General features: G+C 46.2%; 2 protein-coding genes across 6 annotated transcripts in view; one reads left to right on the top strand and one right to left on the bottom strand.

Moving 5' to 3' along the window:
* The window catches only part of LOC110404182 (protein C19orf12 homolog), a 64205-nt gene extending 63595 nt beyond the window's left edge, over positions 1-610 (top strand). For all 4 annotated transcript variants that reach the window (XM_021408220.1, XM_021408222.1, XM_021408221.1 and 1 more), the window contains one exon: positions 67-610. In XM_021408220.1, coding sequence (XP_021263895.1) covers positions 67-332 — 266 coding nt within the window. In that variant the 3' untranslated portion in view covers positions 333-610. The remainder of the gene's footprint in view (positions 1-66) is intronic.
* PLEKHF1 (pleckstrin homology and FYVE domain containing 1) lies at positions 14937-20712 on the bottom strand. Of its 2 annotated transcripts, none has more exons than XM_021408225.1 (2): positions 20628-20712; positions 14937-17264 (listed from the first exon to the last, which is right to left on the bottom strand). In XM_021408225.1, exon 2 carries the CDS (start codon positions 17250-17252, stop codon positions 16431-16433), a length of 822 nt encoding a protein of 273 aa, XP_021263900.1. In that variant the 5' UTR covers positions 17253-17264; positions 20628-20712; the 3' UTR covers positions 14937-16430. The 2 variants fall into 2 exon arrangements, with proteins under 2 accessions (XP_021263900.1, XP_021263899.1); XM_021408224.1 differs by having other exon boundaries at positions 20616-20708.

Here is a 21072-nt window from a genome sequence, read left to right as displayed (position 1 = left end):
TGATGAAGCCTCTCTCTAGGATTTCATGTCAGACAATGGGGAGTAACATCTCTCTTCATTTTCTAGGAGGAGCGCTTGGTGGATTGCTTGGTGCCTGGATGAGCAGCGGACAGTTCAAGCCGGTCCCTCAGATTTTAATGGAGTTGCCTCCTGCCGAGCAGCAGAAACTCTACAATGAAGCCATTGCTATAGTCAGGAACCTAGACTGGACTGATATTGTTCAGCTGACTGCACTTGTAATGGGAAGTGATCACCTCCAGCAGCTGTTGGCAAGAATGGTGATAAATTACCTCACCACAGAGCTAAGTGCAGCGATAAAGTATGCAGAATAAACCTTTTCAGGCCAGGTTTTTAGATTTTGTTCAATTTTACTCTGACAACTGTGATTCTCTGATGTAGCAATTATTGGGATTAGGATTGTCATTATAGCTTTCATTTCTCAACTGAGTCTGAATATCCTCTGTTTTCATTTAAAAAAATACTAAGAAGCATCACAATGGTCTATGTTTTGCTTTAGAGGAATTGAACTGATGGAGAACTGGGAGATTCATATCCCAGCCAGTTGTTCTGTTTGTTTCAAGGCAATCAATAAACTGTTTATCAGATGTGACGTACATGGAATTTCTTGGATGGAGGCATGTACCTGTTTTCAGGGTGGTAGCAACATGTTTGTGGCAAGGTTTATACATTGTTTTGAAACAGCTGAGTGTAGCCTTGTTCTATTGTGTTAAGATCACCCCAATATTTGCTTTTTAGGTTTATCAGAGGTCTTGGATATTAACTAACTGTTCAGCAGATTTGATCATCAAAGGAACTGCTCAAGAATGTATTAGTATCCCTCTGTTACTGTTCTTTGGTACCGATGTGGCTGTACACTACTGTACCTCTTGTTACTGGAAATAGCTACGGGCAGGGGATAACGTCTAATGAAATCCATCCAGTTGCACAGTGTCCAGGTTAAATACGAGATAGAGCCATCACCTAGGAAACAAGGTAAAGCAGTGCCAGCAGTTTTAGGAAGCATCTAGAATAGTCTCTGTGGGGAGATGTATGTACTTATATAAAGAATCCATTTGTGATGCTGGTTATTAATTTGGATTGGTTGTAGATGGGAAGGAATCAAGCCAGATTTTCACTGGCAGTGTATTTTTAGAATTTTTTTTTCCTTTGTCTTTTCTAACTGTCTGGTTTAAAAATGGAAAGCTAGCATGATTATAAATAGTTATGTTAGCAAAGAGAATATATTTATTTGCTTGCATTATTATTTAACAGCAATCCTGAATTCCAACATAGATTGATAATTGAGATCTGCCATCTAGTGGCAAGTAGATCAGTTCTTAAATTCAGCCTATCAGGGCTGCCTCTGTGGATAACACATCTATTTTTTTCTGTGAAAAGTCGGGGTAAATGAAACTGTATTAGATTACAAAAATCAATCCACCTATGACTGGAATTCATGTACGTTCCCCTGCAAAGAGGCTTTTTTTATCGGTCATTATCATAAGCAAACTACAACTGCACAAATTTTTGCTGCAGCTGTATGTCAGTTTTCACTGTAGCGAGAAAATACACAGTCAGCAAAAGGAGGGCAGTATTTCTCTTGTGATTACTGAAGCACAAGAGGATTCTGTGAGCTGAACACCAGCTGGTTTAGAAATACCAAGTGACCACTGGTGAGTTGACATGCTGGGTAAAGCCACGGGCTCTGCCTGTACTCTGCTGCCTGTGGAACAATGCTTGCCGCCCCTGTACAACTGACCAGACCACACTTAATTGCTGTTCGTGTGTGTCCTGCTCCCCTCTGGGCTTCAAAGCTGTTGTTTTGATACTTGCTATTATCGTCAAGTCAGAAAGACTTAGATTATTAGCAGCATTAAGTCATTTCCTTATGAAGTTTACTAGCCAAGCCTTATACTATTGATGATTAAACAACTTCTATTCCTGACAGCTTTCACTTTAATAGGCCTAGTTTTCGCAGTTCATGTTTTTTGTTTTGGCAGTGCTTCATAAATTCACACTGCAAGGCAAGTATTTGCTATGAAATCCAAACAAGTTACAAAGCAATGTAGAGCTACCAAAGGCTGGGCAGACTCTGATAACCTCCCGAAACTTCTATGCTGTTACACTGCCAGGTCAGTCATCCAACAAGAACAGCAGTACTAGGAAACTCTTTTACACTGAGAGCCTGCCTTGACTGAATGCTGCTGTGGGAAAGGCTTGTGGTGCTGCACTCTTCTATGTATCTGTGTTGAGAGACTTGTGCTTGTTTTTCCCTTTATGAATTCTAGAATAGCTCACAGGAGATTCCAGTGTCTTTGCTAGGTTTGCTAAATTTGTTTAGTTTGCTCCTTTAAAAAATCACATAGAAGTTACTGACAGTATCTGTGTTTGCACAGCAAGAAAAGCAAAAAACCAAGCTCCTTTTATTGCTAACATCAAAATCAGTTCAAACAGGCAACAAGTTTAACAAACAGGGATGGCAGGAGCTAGATGAATGACAGGCATCAAGTTGTGTGCTGGAGAACTGCTTAAATTTTTTTAATTTTTGTTATTGCCAAAGCAGATTCCAGCCCCCAAAAGCTGACACACCACAAAGTTTATTACCCTACTACCCAGTTAACAGAGAACAAATATCTTCCATATCAGAGATAAATTATTTGAATATTGCCCTACTCTAAATCAGCCACTGAAATTTTAGCTCAGTTGGCCTTTGCTTTGCATTGGTGTCTTTAACAACTGCAGAACTTGTTGGTGATGGCTAGATGATGCTGTTGCATAGCAGTGTCAAAGAAATGACCGGTCCAAGCTCACAGACGTGTCTACACAACAGCACATTTTCTGTCTTGCCCTCCACTCCAACACCCAGGTTTGCTCCTGCTCCAAGTGCTTATGGTGAAATTAGATCATCTCTTGTATCCAGTAGTACAGCTCATAGTCCCTGGGTGTGCAAAGAATTGTAAAAGCAGAACAATGCTGAGATTCCAACCGAAACCATTCTATGACCCTATGACTATAACTTAGGACACAAAATGATAGTTTACTGATCTTGAGTTTACAGCTGGAAATGAGAACCTAGACAGCAATTTCAATCTGCCCAAAAGGTAGAGCTGTTTTCAACCTCAAATCTGAGGTTTTGCAGGGTATGTGCGTCCCCACAGAGGAGGGTCTGGTGGCTCTTGGCTCTAATTGTTTACATTGCGAGGTCAGCCATCACCTTTTACTCTGGCATGCAAAGTAACACAGATCAGCATTACATTGGCAGTTTTCTAAGGACAGGTCCCTGTTCTTCCAGCTTCGCACACCTGCAGCTGTGCAAAGCTTTGCAGGTGAAGAATATTCGCAAACCCTAGTCTCCATCTTTCTTTCAAATGCACCTTGTGAGCTGCTGACAGGAAAAGGCACTGTGTATCTGTCTGTGTAGGATTTCTGACCTTCTGGAGGGAAAAATAGTAGCTGCATTTCCTCTAGATGCAAGGGCCTTCCCTGCCTGTGCTGTAATTACCTTCTCACTTTGAACAAAAGAGTGGTTTGGAGAGGTGTTGCGCTGGTTGACAGGGCAGCTTAAGAAAGCTGATTGATCTGCTATGGCAATAATTTGCTGGATGATTTGATCAGTAGCTCAGTTCCACCAGTGAGATAATTCTAGGTGAGATGGCAGTGACAACACCAAGCTCCTGGTGGAGGGCTGTGAGAGGTGACAATTACCAACAGTAAAAGTGGGGTGTGATGGTATCAGCATTGAGTTTTTATTTATTATTATTTGACTATTTCTTACTGTGTTGTTTGAGATGTTTCTAGTGGTGTGATACTCTCTACCATAGCCTGATTATAAGCCACTGTGCCCTAGCTCAATGCATTTCCCTTTTCAGTTTACACTTTAGTGCTCCTGCCATACTCATGTCAGTGCATCAGGACATGGGTGAGTTGGAATGGCTTTCTCCTACTCCTGATGATACCCATCTCTCTCTTAGGGAGGAAAGCTCATGCTCCAGAGGACTCAGGTGTGCTAGGTTAACTCTTCTTTGGAAGAGAAATTCTATCAAATACATATAGCATAAAAAGCTACTGAGTTCATATTTCTTTCAGATAACAGCTATTTGGTGGTTGAAACCCAGTGACTAAGTGACGATGGTTAATATGCCTTTTCTCCTTGCAGTTGGTTTATAGGAAATCTGATATGAAACTCAGAGAAAGATCTCGTGGAAGGGGACAGTGATTGTATTATTCAAAGTCACTAAGCAAATTGCTTTTAGGCAATCATACTCTCATGACAAATCCATTCAAATGATCGGACTGGAATTGCCTGCATATAACATGAAGGATGAGTCAAGTCCTCACTTCATCTCCTGGATTCTCCTTGACTGCCAAAGATAAATTTTTTTATATCTCTTAGGATATCTTTGATAATAATTTGCTATTGTCTTTCTGTTAGCTTTTCAGTTATCCCATTAGCCTGAGGGGCTAACAGAAGAAGGAATGGCATGTTTGCTTTGCTATAACCTCTGCCATTGTCCTTATGTTGGAGTGCAGTGTTTCCTGTGATTGAGATGCCTGTGCCATGGTCTTATCAGAGCAGGGTCTTTTGCTGGGCTCAGGAGGAACAGCACATTCGTCAACTTGATTATCAATATAGGCTTCCATTTTAATTACTGTTCTGGTGCTTCCATGTACCTATTTCCAGCCATACATAATGTATACCAATTTAAATAATATAGTTAAAAATTATGCAGCTTCATGTGGAAATTCAGTTTTTCTTTCCCCCCCCCCCCATTTTTGTATTGCAGCAGCTTCAGTAGGGATGACTAGTGAAATATGGGCAGATCTGTGGGGTTTATGCTACACAGATACAGTGGTAGCACTCACTGAACTCTGTCTGTACTAGCAGGTTAGAAGCAGCAGCGCAGCCAGATGATGGCTGCTTGTTATGTAAAAGCAATATGTTTTTTTCCCCAGAGTAAAAGACCTTATGGAGAAAGCAATAGCTCCTTAGGCTGTCATTGCTTGGCCAGTTGATGTATTACTCAAGACTAATTCAACAGCAGACTTTCATCAGAGTTGGAAAGCTTTTAAAAAAAAAAAAAAAAAGGTCTTTATATTGCAGTGAACTAAAGCTATTAGCCCCTAATTAATACATGGGTTTTCATCTTTACCTTTCTAGAGATCACAGAAATCTACGTATTTTTCAGGCTGCAAGCCAGAAATCAAACATTCATTACATAATTGCAGTAAGTCTGAGCTAATACTTCTCATTAAGTATGATTTATGAATTCCAAAAGAGCCTAAGAGGTAAATACATAAAAATTATTCTGAAGTCTGCAAAAACGAAAGCATTCATTTCTTTGGATGACTGTGCAGCAAGAATGATTTAGGCAAACACAAACAACATTCAGTAAGGACATGGCATTTCAACATCTGTACTGTTGTGATCCTCTCAAAATGCTGTGATTTCATCTAATTTTGCTGCTGATCTTTCAGCAAAGATAATGTTCTAGCCAGAGAATCAAGCAGTGCAGGCAGAATCAGCCCCAAACACTTGCAGAAATAAGAGAATTCCCTCATGAGCGATGTTGTGGATGCGACTTGCCATCGGCTGCAAAGAGGCAGAAGGTGTGTGCTTAACTCTGGCCATACCTCCCACAAATCAGCATTCCCTTGGAGCTGCAGGAGATGGGCATCTGCCATGATGCAGCGTGTGAGCCAGTGGACAAAACCTATCTTGGTTGCAGAGTTACAGGTAAGCACATTTTTCTGATATTTGTATGCATTTCCTGCTTAAATTGTTGTTCTCGGTCAGCTAACTGTGGCAGTGTATAGTAACTCTGAGGGAAATATTTCTGCCGTCTCTGATACTGATGGAAGTTTTCTGCATGAAGACAAGCACCTTTCAGTTTAAACTTCTGTCTGCATTTACTCAAATCTTTTGAGCTCTAAGAATCTTTAGGCCAAAATTAGAGGGGATCTAATTTTTCTTCCTTGCCCTTCCAGGTTAATTTTAAGCCCAACATAAACAGATTTTCCAAAGTCATAAATTGAAGACCTGCTCCCTGTAGAGCAGTGAAGAAAAGATGCAACAGCTGAATGTCATAGCTGGGCTTGGGACGAATGGCGTGCAAGAGCAAATGCTCCAGGTTAGTTCAGAAGGGAGAGGACTGGGCAAAACTGTTAGGCAAATATTGTGTTAGAGCTAAAGACTTGCCAAAGTATCTGTAGGAATGCCAAAGTGGAGCAGACTTTTACCAAACTGCAGTTTATTAATTGCTTATGCAGGAACAAAATCAGTAATAAAATTCTAATTCTACCCTCTGGTGATGGTAAAGTAGGGCCTTGGATATGTGTTTGTTGGTTTCCATAAAAGTGGCCTGCCTGCTTCTTTCTGGCCATTCTCTCCAGGAATTTATACAGAAAATATTTTTTCCATAACCGCAGTGAACGGCCTTCAATTGCCTGGCAGCCGTTTGCATACTTGGGGCTTCCTTCCGTCCTTGAAGTTTAACTCTGCAGGAGCTTGTGCTGCGGCTGAGTTGGATCTTTCTTTTGGTCTTTTGTGTCCCTAGCCCAGGTTCTGAGGGACTTGGACTGCTGAAAGTGGCTGCAACATGTCTCACTTGAGTAAAGGGTGAAGATTAGTCTCAGCATTGTACTGCTAATGATAAGTAGCAATGAGGATAATACGGAGCACTCCTGTAGCTCTTTACATCTTCAAAGTGCTCTACTGATAGTAATTAATCTGCCAAAGTAGCCTTGTGACAAAGGTATGTGTTTGTACTATGTGTGATTCAACTCTTCCATATTGTTCTGCAATAAAACAAAACTGGATGCTATCTTCAGATAAAAATCAGGAAATCAGTTAACCAATGACTGTCTGCTTATATTCCCCAAACCTCAACAACTGAGCCAACTTCAAAGCTGTCTCACTTCTTTTGGTTAGCTTTGACACACCTTTGGGAACCTCAAGTATTCATGCAAAGCAGCATCATGCCAAGCGTTCAACAGTGGCCCCAGTGTTATGCAGTAGTTCGTTTCCATTTATGTACACCTGTGTATATGGCCTCCACCATTTCTTAATCCAGCGCAGGAAATGTGCTCCCAGTGCCACTGGAACTGAAGTTAAACCTGAGCACTGTGCTGGACTTAATTGAAGAGCCCCACTTTGTGTGCTGCAGGTGCCTTGCTGTACTGAATGTATTGTATGTGTACACTGGCTCAGCAGAAAACAAGGTCATGCCCTGTGTGCTGGTGCAGTACTGACATGTCAAGGAAGAATGCATAAGCTCTGTTATAACTGCAGGATTTCAGTGCCTTTCTGTGCAGTTAAGTCATCTGCTCCCAGGACTCCAGTGTCTGCCATCTTCTATCTGCATCTACTGCTAGCTTGAACTTGAGCGACTCATCAGTAGAAAGGCAGGTATTGCTGAGTATTGATAAACACCCATAGAAGAAAGATCACCCTGACTATCCAGTCCTAATGCTGAGCTCTAAAAGACCTATTTCCTCTCAGGAAAGGGTTTGAGGTCACTGTGGACGGATTTCTGAAAATATAAGCTCAGTGCTCAGCAGCAGATCAGAAGACAAATAGAAAGGTTGGGACGGACAAGGAAGGAAACCAAGAACAAGGCAGTAAACTTATTATGTCACTGAATGGATCCAGGTTGCAACCACATCTTGAGTCTGCTTGTCCCATTCTCATCAGTCCTTCTTGAGTCCAAAAGAGCAATTGCAGAGCTAGAAAAGATTCAGAGGATAACATGGTATGGAAGTGCATCTGTATAAAGAGAGACTGATGACTTGAAAATTGTTCCACCCAGAAAAGATACTAATGGAGAGAACTTCAGTAAAAGCTATGAATGGCACAGAGTAGAACAAGAGGAACAATAACATTGCATAAAAGTCAGGGTGTATCCATTGAAATGATTGAGGTGAAAGGAAGTGCTTTTTCACACAGTGTTGAAAGTGAATTGTGGAGCAAATTGGCACAGGATGTTCTGGACGCCAAAACAAAAATGTGTTCAAAAAGTGATTGGGCAGATTAATGCCAGAGGGCCAGCAAGGACTATTAAACACACTACCCCAGAATCAGCTGCTGGTTTGTGAGAGACTAAAAGAGAGGAGCGTCACTCTATGGTTGCTTGTTAAGCTTTCCCTAACAATTTTCAGGTAGGTGAGCTGTGGCTCAGGTCTATTAAGGCTACTTATATATGTTTTGCCAAATGCAAATACAATTCCTGCAGTGTTGTGCCAACATATGTGCTACTGCAAGTAAAATACGACATATGTGCTGCCAAAGCAATCCCCTTCTGAAAACAGTGCAGCACACTTCACACTGTATGAAATCGTTTTCCTGGAGGAGGGGAAGAGCCGCCCATTCGCTTTTGTGCTTGTTACCCCTTCTCAGGAGTGGAGTCTTCCTCCCTGAAAATTTCCAGTGTATGAATAAGCAATTAAGCAAACCAGAGGAAAACCTAACCTCTCTTGGTCGGTTGCAACTGGGTATTTCATTTTCTCAAAATTGCAATATCAACTTAAGAATTAATCCAAATGTTTTTACTGTTCGTACCAATAAGAAAATGCATCCGTGGCAGCAGAATCTAAAAGCAGACTTCAGAGATACAAAGCTCATTCATACTCCGGTTCAGTGGAAGTTACACTAAAATACTGTCGTGCCATTGTTTTGTTCTGCAGAGGGGAAAGTTGTTCTACAGAGAGAGGTTACATGGGCCCTGCACTGACTGAACAGTCCTTCACTCTCCTTTTTGAATGTTTAACTGTTGTCACAGAAGGAAAGTTGATATAATGGGCTGTCTTGTTGTTCTTCCCGAAACTGTAGCAAACTCTCAGCTTGCAGATACAGTTGTGTGAGGTTTGTTCAGCTACAGGATTCTGCCAGATGCTAACTTCCTAGAGCACAGTGTATTCTCCACATTCCAGCACACATTCCAGGGGTCGTAGAGCAGAGTTTGGCTCCAGGAAAGTTCAGCCTCCAAAACACAAGAGAGAAATTCTGTTGGGGTAGTGGGAGGGAGAAAGTTCAAGTGCTGCTGGGCAGGAGGCAGAGCTGTACTGGAGGTGGATCAGTCTGGTCTGGTCAAAACAGCTGCTATTACCACATCTGGCTCTTCAACTGCCTGTGGAAGCGTGTCTCGTGGGAGCTTCGTGGCTCATGCTCACTTTAATGACTGGCTTCTCTGCTTGCTTCCAAGACAGGACTCCTCCCCATCTCCCACGTGGAAGAGGAGCTGCAGTCCTCATGGGCTCCCTGCATGGTTTGTGGATTTCCCAGATGATTCGCCAGAGTGGTGAGGACGATGAAACTGGGGAAGTTGTGTGGAGGATTAACAGTTTTACCAGAGCCAGTCTCTAAATTGTAATGTGTAAAATAACAAGCGTTTATTTTAGAATTCCTGCTGTGATACAGTCATGCTAGATTTTGCTTATTTCACGTCCCTGAGGAGGGAAAGAGAATGTCAGCTAAAATGTTGAATCCTTTGTTAGTGATTGCCAGCATGCTTGAAAAGCTGAAGCTTATGGAAGGAGTGAGTTTTGAGCAACAGGGCCATGCTATGAGAGACTGCCCTTGCTCTGGTGGTTACACTAGCTGCATTACAGCTAGTAATTTAATAAAAGGAACATGCCTAGGGAATATAAATAGAAAAAACCTGCTGTGGTCACATATAAGAAGTCTGTAACTCAGTGGCTCTGCCGTTTGCATCAGTTATGTAAGTGCCATTTTGGAAATCTTGGCCTCACTTCTGATTGCTCCATGACAGAAAACAAACTCCATGGGTGTGCTGGAGTCTTGCAGACCTCCTGTTCCTGTCTGGCTCCATGGACTGGGCTCTCGCTGGAAGGTTTTGCATCTCTCTTTGTATCTCCTGCCTTGTCTTTATTGCAAGGGAATGAGGCAGAAAAGAGCCTGTGTGGCTCTACAGCTGTGGGCAAATAATAAGCAGATATAGAAGCTCTGTGATTTTGTGAGAGTATCTGTTACAAAGCTAGGGCTACAAAACTGGCATTTCTAGTGGCTGCTTTGAACCAATTTAATTCCACTGTGGTGCAAAGATGGCAATATTAGGAAAATCCATGCTGTACATTTACTGATGTTGTTATTCTATCATAGCTCTAACTGCTGTATAATAGGAACAGCGGTGGTATTTCTGAAGTCTTGAAACAGCAGTGTGTGACAGCCTCTGTCACCTTTCATTGAGCAACACTGTAGCTCATTACCATCTGGGTTTTGGAGATCCTCTCATCATTAAGGCTCCATCCTTGCAAACAGATGGCCACACTGTGTGACATCCTAAGTGCCTGCTGGGACCTATATGGACCTCTTGGGACAGATACATGGGTTTGCTCAGCCTACTGGCTTGCACGTCTTGCACTTATGTGGAAGGTGGTTCTAAGGGAAGGAACAAATGTGGAGGGTGCCTGATACCCTGTGGGCCAAGCCCTTCCCTGGCCACAGCACCAGTGCCATTGACACCGGCCCATCTCTGACCAGGGTTGGGGGCGAATGTGTGAAGACCTGCGGGCTAAGAAAGCCATGTACAGTGAAATCTAGCTGGGCTGCTTGGTTCCTAGAGGCAGGTCAGTAAACAAGATTGCTTGAGCCCATTTTGAGGTGCTAGAAACTGGTTCATCTGAAACCTGCTGATGAGTAAACATTCTTCAAGACAGAAACTCTGATGAAAACAAAGTCGTGACTTGGTTGCAGTGAGCTGGGCACTGGTTGTTCTGGTGTGTGTTCCTGCACTGCCAGCTTGCACTGCAGTATCCAAGCCGTTCAGGCGGTCAGGACAGTTGCTGGGTGCTGCTGTCAGTGGTGCTCAGGCATGGGGCCCACTCAGCACCTCGGGCAGGGCTGGAGGCAGAGAGTCACACGTGGCCCATTGCTGCTGGGGCTGGCAGTAAGCAGGCTCCGGCAGCTCACACTCACCTGGCTGCCTGGCTGTTCTCAGCCAGGCTGCAGCTCAGCCACGTGCCTGAACGCGGGCTGTGGTGATGTGAGGATGTGCCGTGGGGATGGCCCCTCTGCGGGCTTTCATGGGAGAAGGAACAGATGGGCTGAGAGACGGCAGTGCCACCCTTACTTTCCCTCTGGTATCTCTTCATGTATGAAACCAGTAAGACATCTGCTTTTACCTTATATATAACATCTATGATAAAAGCCACGTGTGACCTTTTCTTCTTCTCTGTTAGAGGAAGAGGCCCATCTGGCCTTGAGTTAATGCTTTTCCTTTCTCAAATCCTGTTTTTCTAAGCGTCTCACCAAAGCACTCACATTCTTTTTAGGACAAAAATATAAAGACCAACTCTGCTCTGATGAAATGGGAACCAAAGCTCCCCTCGGTGCCCAGCGGCCGCACACAGCTGGCACCAGCAGCACCGTGCCCTGCCCAGCCCAGCCCCAGGCTGCACAGAAGCGCTGTGAGAGCCCTAGCTGACTGCACAGCAACAGGGATATTGTGTAACATGCCGTGGGCTGTGAGAGTCTGAGAGGTTTACAGAAAACCTGCTTATGGTTTATTGTCACTGCCGGGCCTTACTGGAAAGGAAGCCCAGCACTGCCTTCAAAGAGAGCTGCTCAGCACTACCGAGTTTCCCCGCATGCCTCTCCTTCAGCTGCTGTCTCAAGAACGCAGCACTGAGTGCTGTTCTGAGGTTTTATGAGCAAGTGCAGAGGCAGGAAAGGCTCTTTCTCATACAGTGTGCTGTACCGTGATTGTGTGTGTGACATGCGGCGTAGAGCAGCCCTGGCTGTTTGCTGCACCCTGGTGCACAGCGTTACTGGGAGAGCCCCTCCAGCACTCCGGTCTGGGGTGGCTAGGCAAGAGTTTCTTGGAGTTGTGTTGTGATACTGCATCCACTGTGGAAATGACAGTAAGCATGGAGTGACATCCTCTCTGCTAACAGCTTTCTTAAAAATCTAGGGCTTGGAGCAGAAAGAGCCAGAAGTAGGAGCCTCTGTTTTTAGTTTGAGACATGTCTCTTTAAAGCTCTGCTGTAGTTGGAATCATCTGTGCTCATCATTCCTTTTGTTCACAAAAATCCCAAGCTGAGGAAAATGAGAAACTGCTTTGCAGTTGTAGTGAGATGGAAGAGGCCGTGGGCTGTGGCAGAGCCAGAACTCCTGCTTGGATGAAAACTATTTGAGTAACTTGGAACAAGGATTTGACTGCGAAGCTGGCTCACTTCGTTGTGCAGCCTTCAGACTGCCAGACCTTGTGCTGAGTCAGCACTGTGCCCCGCAGCTTGTGGTGTTCCTTGGCTGTGCCTCGGGCAGGAGCACGCCTTTCCACTGGAGCCCTTCCATCCTTTCTTTTCAGTTTGCTCACAGATCACATTTCCCTGCTAACTTTCATTCTGCTCTTGTGACCGACTGCTGTGGTACTGTCTCTTCTTCCTTCCCATGGACTGTGGGGAGCTGATGTGGATTTCATCACAGCAATGCCTTTAACTCTGTTCGCCTGTCACTGATGGAGAATCCCCAGCAGCTTCAGTAGGTCTGATAACATTCCAGTTTCATTTCCCTTGTTCCATGCACGCACGTTCTTCTCGCTCCTGACAGCTATGGGGACTGTCCCCTGACTTGTGCGCCCAGCTGCGAAGCAGAGATTTTGCTGAGTGCCAAAAAGCTCTTGTATTTCTCTAACAGCGACTGTGTTCCAGGTTCTTCTCGAAGGATCAGAAAGACCCATTTTCAGACGGTCTGATTTCCTGAACCAGCCCCCCCTCGCTGTGACAGTCTGGTGTGCAGCAGATGGCCACACAGTGCTGCGCTGTTTGGGTCTCGACGCCTTCAGGCAGGAACCTGTGCAAGGAAACCTTTCTGGCGACTGATCCCCACACATTGTGTTTGGGAGTCTTCTAGGGAGAGGCTGTGACCCCACAGAATCCCCTGCCTGCATGTGTTTTTTTCCAAGCGAGCATTCAGACTGCTGCTCTTTCTGTGGGTTTTTCAATATTTAACGAGTCCCTGGCAACAAAATCAGGAAATGCCCCATTAGTGCACTGGAGATGGAATCGGGCTGGAAAACTCCAAGACGGACCGTAATAGCACAGACCGTGATGTAAAACCCGTGTGTTGAGCCGGCCCCATGCCAGGAGCCCCAGGCTCTAATCGCAGTGCTGAGCTTAGCTAATAAAACTAAAGAAGGGTGGAAAAAAAAGGAAAAAAGAGGCCTTGTTTAAATTTCCTGATGTTTCCCTAGGCATGCTCCTTTGATCACATGCTGTAACAACATAAGAATTGCTCTGCTTCTAAGGTCTTTCAGGTGAAACAACTTCTCCAACCTGTGGCAGCCCCAGCTTTTCCAGGTCTCCCATCAGCACCAGCACAGCCAGCGTTTGCAGGAGCAGCTGCATGCGATGCCCAGAAGCTCTGTCTGCATGGCTGCATCACTGAGAGTAGCACAGACTGTCTTGCAAGAATGGAAAACTGTGAGAAAGAACATGAGGGTACAGGAAGTCAGTGCGTCCGTCAGAAGTTTATGGAAGTGCAAGTGCCAGCGTGCACCTTGGGTCTAAAACAACATTCAGACTGATACTTAAAGTAGTGGTGTGTGTCTTGCTGGTTGCCCTTACTCTCATGGGTGTCACAGCTTTTCTGTGCTTGACTCTTTTCCATACTCTCTTTCTGTAAGGAATGGGGAAGTAAGAATTGCTGGAAGGTTCGTGCATTTCAGGAAATGGCATGAATTATAGCACGCACATAAAAAAGGGGCTGGGTTCCTTTTCTTTTTTGCTGGTGTGATTGCAAAAAGATCTTGCTCTACAACAGGGCACTTATTACAAGTCTTATGAGGAGTGGCTGAGGGAACTGGGAATGTTTAGTCTGTAGAAAAGGAGGCTCTGGGGAGACCTTATTGCTCTCAACTGCCTAAGAGGAGGCTGTGGCAAGGTGGGGGCCGGCCTCTCCTCCCAGGTAACTGCAACAGGATGAGAGGGAAGGGCCTCAAGTTGTGCCAGCAGAGATTCAGGCTGGATAGTAGGAACAAATTCTCAGAAGTGGTGAGGCATTGGAGCAGGCTGCCCAGGGAAGTGGTGGAGTCACTGTCCCTGGAGGTGTTTAAGGAAAAGGTAGAGGTGGTACACAGGGACACAGTGAGTGGGGAGTGCTGGTGGCAGGCGGACTGTTGGACTAAATGATCTTAAGTCTTTTCCCACCTTAATGATTCTATGATTATTAGAGGTGTGACTGTCCTCCATTAGCAGGTAAAAACAGTTCCTAGATCTCTTGGGAACTGATAATAGTAAGACCTTTGGATATAGAAGACAAGCTGATCTCTAAGAGGACTCAGGAAAAGGTTCAAAATCGGAATATATTTCTGACGCCAATTACTGGGAAGAAACTTGAGAGTTTTGCCTATGGAGAACAGAATTGGAACTTAAGTTATGCACACATTCAACAACTGTGCTATTTTTGGCTTGTGAACTGTTCTACTGGCTGTTTATTTTTAAGGTCATTTTCTGTTTGCATAGCATATACACCCTTCTGGTGGGTGGGAGGCATTATGAAAACAATCAGTGCTGCTCAGAATTATGAACTAAACTCGAAGAGGGATGGAAAAAAACAGAACTTGGTGTACTTACTACTTTAAAAAACATCTGTTTAGGTCAGAAGGTTTGTTGACCCACTCCAAGCTGTGGCCCCACCGGAAAAATCTCACTCCAATTAATATAGGCTACCGCAGGGGATTGCAAAAGACTTGGGAAAACTCAAACAGAGGATAAAATGGTATGAACAGAAAGGAAGCATCAGGTTTGGCAATTTCTTCAAACATACTCAACTTCTGGTAGTAAATACAAGACTAGAACGTTCATCTCATGGCTGAAGAGTTGCTAAGAGCTGGATTTCATGCTGGCTAGCCATGCCCGAATCACAGCATCTGTCCCATTTCTTTTTTAAGGCTCATGATAAATAACAACGCACTTCGCTGAAATATTTTTCTGGCTTCTTCCTGGTGGCCATATCTTTATTCCCACACAGTCAAGTAATACAAATTGATTGGACAGTGGCAGTTTACAAAAGAAAGTAAGAATGATTATTCTGAGCTTAAATTTAAAAAATCTAGGTCTGGCCACGTGGCATTCAATGCCATGTTTAGACCAGAAACTGGTAAGGAAATGGTTTATAACATTGGCAGTGAATTCTCAGCCGTGTTCCTTTCCCAGAAAATAAAATACACCATCCCAAAATATACTAAAATTATTAACTGAGTTTGTGGAAATGTCTGCTGCAATATAATTGCTGTTGTCTAATTTTCAGCATATTTATTCCAATGCTCCATTACAATCGAAATAAGCCATGTTTCTTCAAATGTTCAAACTTAATTTGAACTTTGAAGTTCATCTCAAATTAATTTTCTTGGGCTCCAATCCTGAAGACACATTAAGGACCTTAACTTTGAACTTGTGCGACTGATACAAGTGAGATGAGCACAGGAGAGTTCAATTCCTTGAGGTCTTTTTTCAGGAAGGGAGTGAAAATGCTGAACCTCTTTGATTTTAATTCGGGGCATTTTCCTGGAATTTTTAAGGCTTGTTAAAAGTCTTCCCTGGGCAACTCTTTTACCTGATAGGCGTGAGGTCATCAGCTCTCTAGTAATGTGGTGAAACTGCCTGGTTTTGAGATCTGGGGCTCTGCACTTAAGTTGAGTAAACCTCTTCCTTCTCTCCTTTGTATAAACATACTTGTCCCTCTTCCCATCCCTTCCCTCCTTGTCTGATATCACAGATACCTGATATCATAATTTCTTTCCATGAGAGAGTCGAATGCTCCAGCCCTTTGATAAGCCTCATATGAGGCTCATATTCACAGTGCCATTTCCTTAGTGTTTCCAAAGTTCAGAATCCTTGGTGTAGAAGTCAAAGTCTATACCTATCTCACCACCCACTGACGAGAGGCAGGTTTGCACAGCTGCAATGACAATCTCTGAAGTAGATGTAATACTTGTCAAAAGTGCCAGCCCTAGAAGTTCTCTGTTCTCTGCAGAGAGAATGCCTCACGGGAAGCAAAAGCACCAGTTTTCTGCAGTGCCCCATCTGAAGGTCCCATCACCTCTGAAGGAGGAATTCAGCACCAGCCGGCAAGCGTATTTCAGCCAAAGATTGCTACCTCCTTTCTCTCCCAAGAGTATTATTGCTCCGTTTTTGCAGGCAGGAAGACTAAGGCACAGAAGGGTGAATTCATTTGGATCAAGACTGTTCTCTAGTCCGTGCTCTTCCCTAAGCTGTCACGCTCTGTTGCATAATACGAGACGTTCTCAGAATGACTCGGGGTAGTCCCTGACCTTTGTTCCCCTCGCAGACAGCACAATCGGGGGCCAATATCCAGCTTCCCAGGCATGGCCTCCACATAACGCACCAAGAAGGACATGCACTGGAGGCCAGAAGTTGGCTTTCCAATATTTAAACACCACCGGTTCTCAACAAGGTCAGCTATGGAAAGATGACCAAGATACTTCTGAGCTATAAAACTCTGTGTCTGCTGGCCACTGGTCAACTTTGTAATCATCAGACTTGTCACTGTCATCACCACTGGAGGGTTCGTAGCCCGCGATGGCGGAACGGTACTGCTCCGGCTGCCGACAGTCGGCCTCTGCTTCCTTCTTCTGTTCTGCCAGCAGCTGCCTGTAGCACAGGTTGCAGACCCTCAGAGGCTTGGGGGACAGCCGGGGCATCAAAAACCTCTGCCTGGAGCAGTCTCCGCACACCACAAAGCCACACTTGCGGCAGTGGTGCCTTCGAGTGAGCGTGGAGAACTTGGTCTGCGTGCAGCGCATGCAGATGTCTGTTGCCTTGTCGGGGATCCAGGGGGCCGCGTGCTCTGTGGAGGGCTGCCTGCCCGTCTTTGTCAGCAGGTGCCTGATGCACTCCTCCAGATGGCTGATCCACTCCTTCCGCTCCGTCAGGGAGGCCGCAGAAACCACAAAGGACTTCTTTGAGGTTTTGATCATCCAGCGGTTCTTCATCTGCAAAGTGTCTGGCAGCGTCTCCAAAGTGACATCTTCAAGGGGAATGATGTGCTGGGAATTGTACTTCCTTTTGTTAATCACTATGCTCCCGTACACGAGGATGTCATTGAACAGGAAGAATATGCGAGGCTTTGGTTTCTTGCGGCATTCTTTGGTTAAAATCCCTTCTCCCAAAAGGACTCTTCCTGGCACAGCTAAGGGCTGTCCAGAAGCCCCGAAGCAACTTTCCACAGCAGCAATGCGCTGGCTGTTGATCTCAGTGTTTGCAAGGTGGTCCACCATCTCCAGCTCACCCTGAAGAGAGGAAAATAGAGAAGTGGTGAAGCTGCACTTAGCAGACTGCCAGGACGAGGCCGAGCAGCAAGCCTGCGCGCAGGTGAGAAGCTTCTCATGTCAGTGGAGGTTAAAAATAATCTCTTTTCCACTCTTCACATTACTTTATGACCTTTTAGAATTAATTTTTCAAGGTTTCTGACCCCATTTTGCAACAGCCTGGTCTGTACTGGGATGGTTCCGTTCACAGCAATGGAAGCTCTCTAATACAGAGCCCTTTCTTCCATTACAACCACGCTTTTTACCAGTATAACCACATTCCCATTCTAAAGGAAGCAGGCTGACCTGAAATACTTCATACATGGGGAGTTTCTGCACTGTGACAGCTGGTGGGGCTCAGGCCCTTCTGTTCCTGCCAGCAGTGAGCACAGCTGCACAGGCACCGTGCTAGTGCTGTGAGCTGACTGATGATACACCTCTGCACCCTTGTTCTCACACAGCCCAGGTGCTTGTGGTTTTTTAAAACATACAAAAAGGTAGCTCTGAAGCAAAAGCAGATGTTGTGCTATTCATAGTTTGCAGTAAGGAAAGTGCTTTATGTTGTACGTTCAATTTTTCAGTGCACCTAATTCCTTCTGTGCTTAATGGTACACCAAGACTATTCAGGCCTAACAATCCACGAGAAAGTGAGTCATTTCCTCTTACAGCGAGGTAGTTCAGCAATCACGAGGTAGCCCACAGATCACAGGGATTGTGCAGCCCTAGTTTCTATGAGCATTTCAGAGCATAACCCATGTAGAACCTCTCTCCACAATTTTTCTCATCTTTCTTATACAGAGTCCCCATAGCCAGAGTGTTGGAACGGGGGGGAAAGGGAAGGCAAAGAGGACAACACGCTGAGCCCTGTGCGTTTGAGATGACAGTTTACATTCTTGCCTTGCCCTTCACCCCAAATACCCTTCAGAATGCTAGAAGAGAAACCACAGAGTAGCTGTTCTAGGTCACTGTGTGCTCTTTATGTCTTGCCTAAGATATTTAACAGACTGCTCAGTTCTCCTTAGTCCCCAGATTTTTTTCTCCACAGCAGGCCAGCAGTCCCTGCAGAGAACAGACAACTTCCAGGGCTGGCTCCTGAAGTCCAGATGTGATGGAGTTGGACAGTGTGAAACATATCCACACATGTGTGTCTGCCAGCATGAAGTGCAATTTAAAGCTAACTACAAGGTAAATAGTTACAACAAAAAGCATCAAAGAGATGGAAGCAGTGTAAGAAAATACCTTCAGAGGAAGTCCAAGAAGTGAGTGGCTCTGTAGCAGGAAAATGTGAAATGTGAAGGAAACAAAAAGGAGTTCCCGTTAAGTGTCATGCTTCCACCCAGAGGGTATCTTCTTCCTCGAGTTGTTAGACACTTAAAAAGCCAAGAGTTAACTGAAGAAAAGCTAACTCCTTCCTGGGAAAATCTTCCTGCTACAACTAGAATTGTCATCTGTTGCTCTAGGCCTTGATACTTCCCTAAGGAGTTCTCACCGGGAAGCAAAATAAAAGCTTTTTTCTTCCATTTCTATCCCCTCAGGCATAATAATGTTCCAGTAAATAACTGGAGCAGAGCAGTAAAAAAAATAGGAGCGGGATTCACATTGCTTAACTTCAGGCTTGGACAACTGATTCGGCACAACTCCGCGCTCCCTGTTCAGCTATGGGGAGAGGCAGGCATCTGCAAGGGGTGGCTCACCCTGTCCCACCGCAACAGAGAGCAGCCCTGCCCCGAATTTCTACATAGCCCCTGGCTTGACTAAATCACACAGACGGATTCCATGTAAATAGCATGACTCACTGCAGATAGCACGCAGCTCTGCTTTGGAATGGAACTACTATGTATGGTAGTTTCTGAATAAGATGGTTTCCCTTACTGTGAAGCGTCCCTGTCTTTAAGAACAACAGTGATGCAGTATAAAAATCAGGGCATAAATTGTAGTCTAGTGGATTCATTCTGGTAAATATTTTTTTCCTGCTTCATCAGGTTTGCTCTGTGACTTCAGCAGGATCGTGCTGCTTGTTACCGAGTGATGCAAACGCACATGTGCCTCACATGGCAGAAGAGTGGGAAGATGCACTTAACTGGCATTCTACTTCACATGGGAGTTTTCAGCATGGCAAAGTTTTCTGTCATTTTTGTGTCAAGATCTGTTGACTTCGCGTGTGATCAAACGTTATCCAGTTTACACAGTTGGTATTCAAAGGAAAAATACTATTTTGTCTGCACCCAACCGCACATCTTCTAACAATGAGAGCTTGTTAACTTGTGATTACAAATAGCCACGCTGACGCTTGCCAGGCAGAGCGCTTCGACTTAAGCTCCTGGGTCACTGAGCCTGGGCTATGTTTGTGAGGCTGTATGTAGCTAAGATGTAGGCAGAGCGATGCTGTGAGCAGTTCTACCTGATTCTTCAGCCCTTGCAGTCAAACTGAACTGACAGGTCTCAGTATCCATACGTGCACCAAACGCTGGGCTGGCCCAGGCGCAGCCTGCAGCGGCCCAACGCTCCGTGCCTCGTCTCCCTCCAGATCTCTCGCTCCTCCTGGTTCTGGCAGCTGGGAGGCCTCGGGACATAGGGCTGACACAGGCTCCTCCTCACCCCGCACTGAGCGCCCGGGGCGGGCACTGAGAGCAACGAACACGGCTCCGCTCCTCTTTCTGCCTGGTTGCAGCTCGCCTCTCCCTCGCTGGCAGGCCAGGTGCTGGTGCAGGGGAGGGCAGGCCGGCAGCGCCCTGTGGATGCTTGCCAGAGAGCCCCGTAAGGAGCCCCCGGGTGCGGTGCAGACCCAGGTGACAGCGCGCTGCGGGCCGGGCCGGGCCGTACAAACACCAAGGAGCAGCAGCACACGGGGGCACACAGCAGTCACCGGGGGAAGGGAGGCCTCCAACCCTCCCGGCGCCCCGTAATCACGGGCAGGTGCGAAGCGTGCCCCTAGAGGCTGAGCAACAAGCTTTACCCCCGTGCCTTCGGTGTCGAGCTCACGCTCGGTACGCGAGGTGCCTCCAGCACAAACCAGATCGCTGGACCCCCACCAGCTCCGCGTGTGGCCGCGCACAGAGCTGGGCACGGCTGTGTCCCGAGCAGAGTTCACGCAACGCTCAGCACGGCTGCTCGGCCCGTTCTTTCTCTCTTTCTTTCTTTCTTTCTCTCCCCTTCCCCCGTGCCCTTTGCAGCCCGTCCCGCCCCGCTCGCTGCAGGGCTGCAGGTGGGCACCCGCAGGGACCCCGGCACGGCGCGAGCTCCCGCGCGCTGCGCCGCTTTAGGCAGAACCACCGGTTCTCTCGGAACTGAACACCGCGCCCCTCGCACGAGCCCCCTCCCTCACGCCGGTACCTCCGCACACACCCGAAGCGCGTCCCTCCGGCACCGCTGCTCCCCGGCCACCCCCGCGCCAGGCGGCTCCGCTCGGCGGCCGCCCCGCCCCGCCCCGCGCTCCTGCTGCCCAGCCCCGCCCACCCGGCGCCCGTCGGCCAATAGGCGCCGCTCGGGCTCAGCGCGCCGCGGGGGGACACGCCTCCTCGCTGGGCGGTGGCCAATCTCTGAGCGGGGCAAAGTGCCGCGCCGCAAGGGGGCGCCATAGGGCGGTCACGCCGCGGCGGCCTGAGGTGGGGGGGGTCTGCTCCCGGGACGGTGGAGGGGCGCGCGCCGTGCGGGTGTTTTTGCGCTGGGCGGCGCTTTCGGCCTGGTGAGGTTCTGTCAGACAGGCTGGCACGTAATTAAGGTGCTTGCTCGCTGTAATAGCTCTTCTATTTTTAATGGGAACTGATGGAGCTGTCAAGATATTAGAAAT

The sequence above is a fragment of the Numida meleagris genome, chromosome 10 (genome assembly GCF_002078875.1).
Source record: "Numida meleagris isolate 19003 breed g44 Domestic line chromosome 10, NumMel1.0, whole genome shotgun sequence".
Classification (NCBI taxonomy): domain Eukaryota; kingdom Metazoa; phylum Chordata; class Aves; order Galliformes; family Numididae; genus Numida; species Numida meleagris.
The sequence above is the reverse complement of the archived record's forward strand: the minus strand, read 5'-3'. Positions and strand labels throughout refer to the sequence as shown.

What these genes read in the sequence shown, in the direction of transcription:
- PLEKHF1 (XM_021408225.1), bottom strand. Translation starts at nt 17,252, where the DNA reads ATGGTGGACCACCTTGCAAACACTGAGATCAACAGCCAGCGCATTGCT.